This window comes from Lolium perenne, chromosome 4 (genome assembly GCF_019359855.2).
Source record: "Lolium perenne isolate Kyuss_39 chromosome 4, Kyuss_2.0, whole genome shotgun sequence".
NCBI classification, from domain to species: domain Eukaryota; kingdom Viridiplantae; phylum Streptophyta; class Magnoliopsida; order Poales; family Poaceae; genus Lolium; species Lolium perenne.
Window position 1 is genome coordinate 34536143 of NC_067247.2, and position 2554 is coordinate 34538696.

The 2554-nt window shown below is 55.5% G+C and overlaps 1 protein-coding gene across 1 annotated transcript; it reads right to left on the bottom strand.

Annotated features, from left to right (window-relative positions):
* Positions 1 to 676: 676 nt before the first annotated feature.
* On the bottom strand, positions 677 to 2326 carry LOC127319637 (amino acid transporter ANT1). The gene is made up of 2 exons (XM_051349607.2): positions 1945 to 2326; positions 677 to 1783 (listed from the first exon to the last, which is right to left on the bottom strand). The coding sequence occupies exons 1-2, from the start codon at positions 2290 to 2292 to the stop codon at positions 704 to 706; spliced, it is 1428 nt and encodes a 475-aa protein (XP_051205567.1). The 5' UTR covers positions 2293 to 2326; the 3' UTR covers positions 677 to 703.
* Positions 2327 to 2554: the final 228 nt, after the last annotated feature.

Sequence of the window (2554 nt, forward strand, 5' to 3'; positions counted from 1 at the left end):
AAGCAAAACGAGTAACTCGTGACTCGACTAGCTTTGACTCGAACTCGATATTTAATGAGTCATGCCGAGTTCTAACTTTTATCATTAAACGAATTCAAACTAAATGAGCTGAGTTTACCTAGCTCGCTAGTAGCCGTTTAGGTCGTTAGAAATCAACATTAGCCGGTACAATCTAGTCAAATCCAGCCCAAGTAGCCAAGTCCATCCAGCCCAAACTCACTTGGTTTATGTGATAACTCAAGTATATTTGTTGTTTGTTGACTTATGTTGTAATATTTTTTGTTAATATGGTTTATGCCTTGTCTAATGACCCACCAATAGTATTCATGTGATATAATTTGCTACCATATTTCTAATGATTGGTGTGTATCATTTATACCCAAAATAATCAGAAAAAATACGTCATATATGTTCTTGATAGTGTTTAACGAGCTACTCAAGAGCAACTTGCGAGCTTTGTGAGTCAAGCCATGTTTTAAATCTATATTAATCTGGTTGTTAAACGAGTTAAGTCGAGCTGACACGCTAGTTGACCGAGCTTGGCTTGGCTCGAATTCCAAACCTACCTAGGACGTGCTCTTGAAAACAAAAGGTGTCGTAATCACTTCTTTTTAGCAAGAACATGAAGTCATGAGCTTCTGTGTTGTATCGCGCTGTTTTTGTGTGTGTAAGAAAATAAGAAATTGATGTTTATGAGTAGGTGTCATTGTGGTGACAAGACCGTGTACATGCCATGCGCGGCGAACACCAGCCCGGAGAGCAAGAAGAAGTAATCCACGGCACGCACCCACGGGCCTGCCGTCGGACCGACGACGCGGAGGTGGAACAGCGCCGGCAGCACGAAGGACAGCAGCGCGCAGACCGTGCTTCCAACAAAAGCGGCGAACTCCCCGAACGCCGGCACGAAGCACGCTATCGCGGCCAGCGCCGCCACGACCGCCACGCGGCTCAGGTGGAGCGCCGCCCGCTGGACGACGCCCTCGCTGCGGAACCGCTTCCGCACCCACCCGTCCGGCCCGAACAGCCGCGCCTCGACGATCTCGTGGATCGGGTGCATCATCACCGCGAACGTGAGCGCCAGCGCGACGCACAGCACGACCTTGACGGCGGCGGTGGACCAGTTGCTCGGGAGGTTGAGCGTGACGATGTCCCTGGTGGCGTCGCCGTAGGCGAGGTAGCCGCAGACGCCGAAGCCGACGTAGACGACGGTGACGCCGGCGATGGCCTGGAGGAGCACGGACCTGAACTTCCACCTGTCCGCCATGGACGCCTCCAGCGCCAGCGTGAGGCAGAACCCCTCGAAGCAGAACACGGCGACGCCGCACGCGAAGGGTACGCCCCAGAGCCCCGCGAACGCGCTCCGGCCGCCGAACGGCTGGCCCCCGCGCTCGACCAGGAGCAGGACGTCCTCCTTGACCACGGCGGCCACGGCGAGCACGGTGCACGCGTCGGCGACGATGCTGAAGGGCGCGAGCGCGGAGAGGGAGCGGACGAAGGAGAGCGCGACCTGCGCCGGCAGCAGGATCGCGAGGACCACGGTGGCCGGCGCGAGGGAGGGGAGCACGGAGCTGATGTTCTGGCCGATGAAGACGAGGTAGGCCACGGTGCCGCCCGTCTGGCAGAGGATGATGATCGCCTCCGTGAAGTACCTGCCGGTGGGGCCGAAGCACCGCTCGCCCAGGTCGCCGTAGGTGTAGTTGCCGCCGGCAGGGCGGTGCCCTGTTTCGTGGCCCTCCTCCTCCTCTGTCTCTTCTTGCTCCCGCAGCTTGTCTCTGCAATCCAGCTTCAGAACGAATAACAAGTAAATTCAGCTGCGTTTGATTGATTAGACTTAGGTTGAGCTGAATTATCACAGTATAGGATCAGTGAAGCTGATTGAATCTTTTGAAATCGAAGCAGTGGAGATTGAACATGGAAGGGGGCATGGAGCGTGTGTGTACTGACAAGGAGGAGCATGCAGTAGAAAGTGGCAGCGCCAGCACCGGCGACGCCGAGGGCCCCGGCGAGCCACCCCGCGGTGCGGAAGGCGTAGGGCAGGCCGAGCACCCCGGTGCCGACGATGGACACGACGATGTTCCCCAGAGTCTGCGCGGGCGTCGCGCCCCCGCCCCAGCCCTCGAGCAGCGGCGCCTTCAGCTCCGGTGCCATGGACGGATGGTCTGACGGATCAACAGCAGCTCCAGTCTCCGAGCTGCAGATTAATAAGTACTGATCAAAGTGCTTAGCTACAGAAGGCATCGTGCTCTCGCGATGTTGTTGGAGGATGAGGATGACTGTGAGGGTGGGTGGCATAGGGGAGTGTGTTGCGCTGGACGCTGTCGGCTTGTGTCGGGAGGAAATAGAAAAACATAGTTTCAAATAAAAAAAATTGAAAACATTGTGCACGCGGTGCAGAGCTTTCCAAGTGTTCTTGGCTGGATGTGGATGGGCGTCAGATCGGATTGTGTGTGTGGATCATCATCATATCGTATCAGATCGTCAACGATTTTTTTGGAGGAAAACGGTTTAACAATAGGCTAGAAAATCATGGAACGTGCACGACTGCACGTCTCGG

What these genes read in the sequence shown, in the direction of transcription:
- LOC127319637 (XM_051349607.2), bottom strand. Translation starts at nt 2,292, where the DNA reads ATGCCACCCACCCTCACAGTCATCCTCATCCTCCAACAACATCGCGAG. An exon ending in TCTACTGCATGCTCCTCCTT is followed by an intron (nt 1,784 to 1,944) that starts GTCAGTACACAC and finishes TTCGTTCTGAAG; the next exon opens with CTGGATTGCAGAGACAAGCT.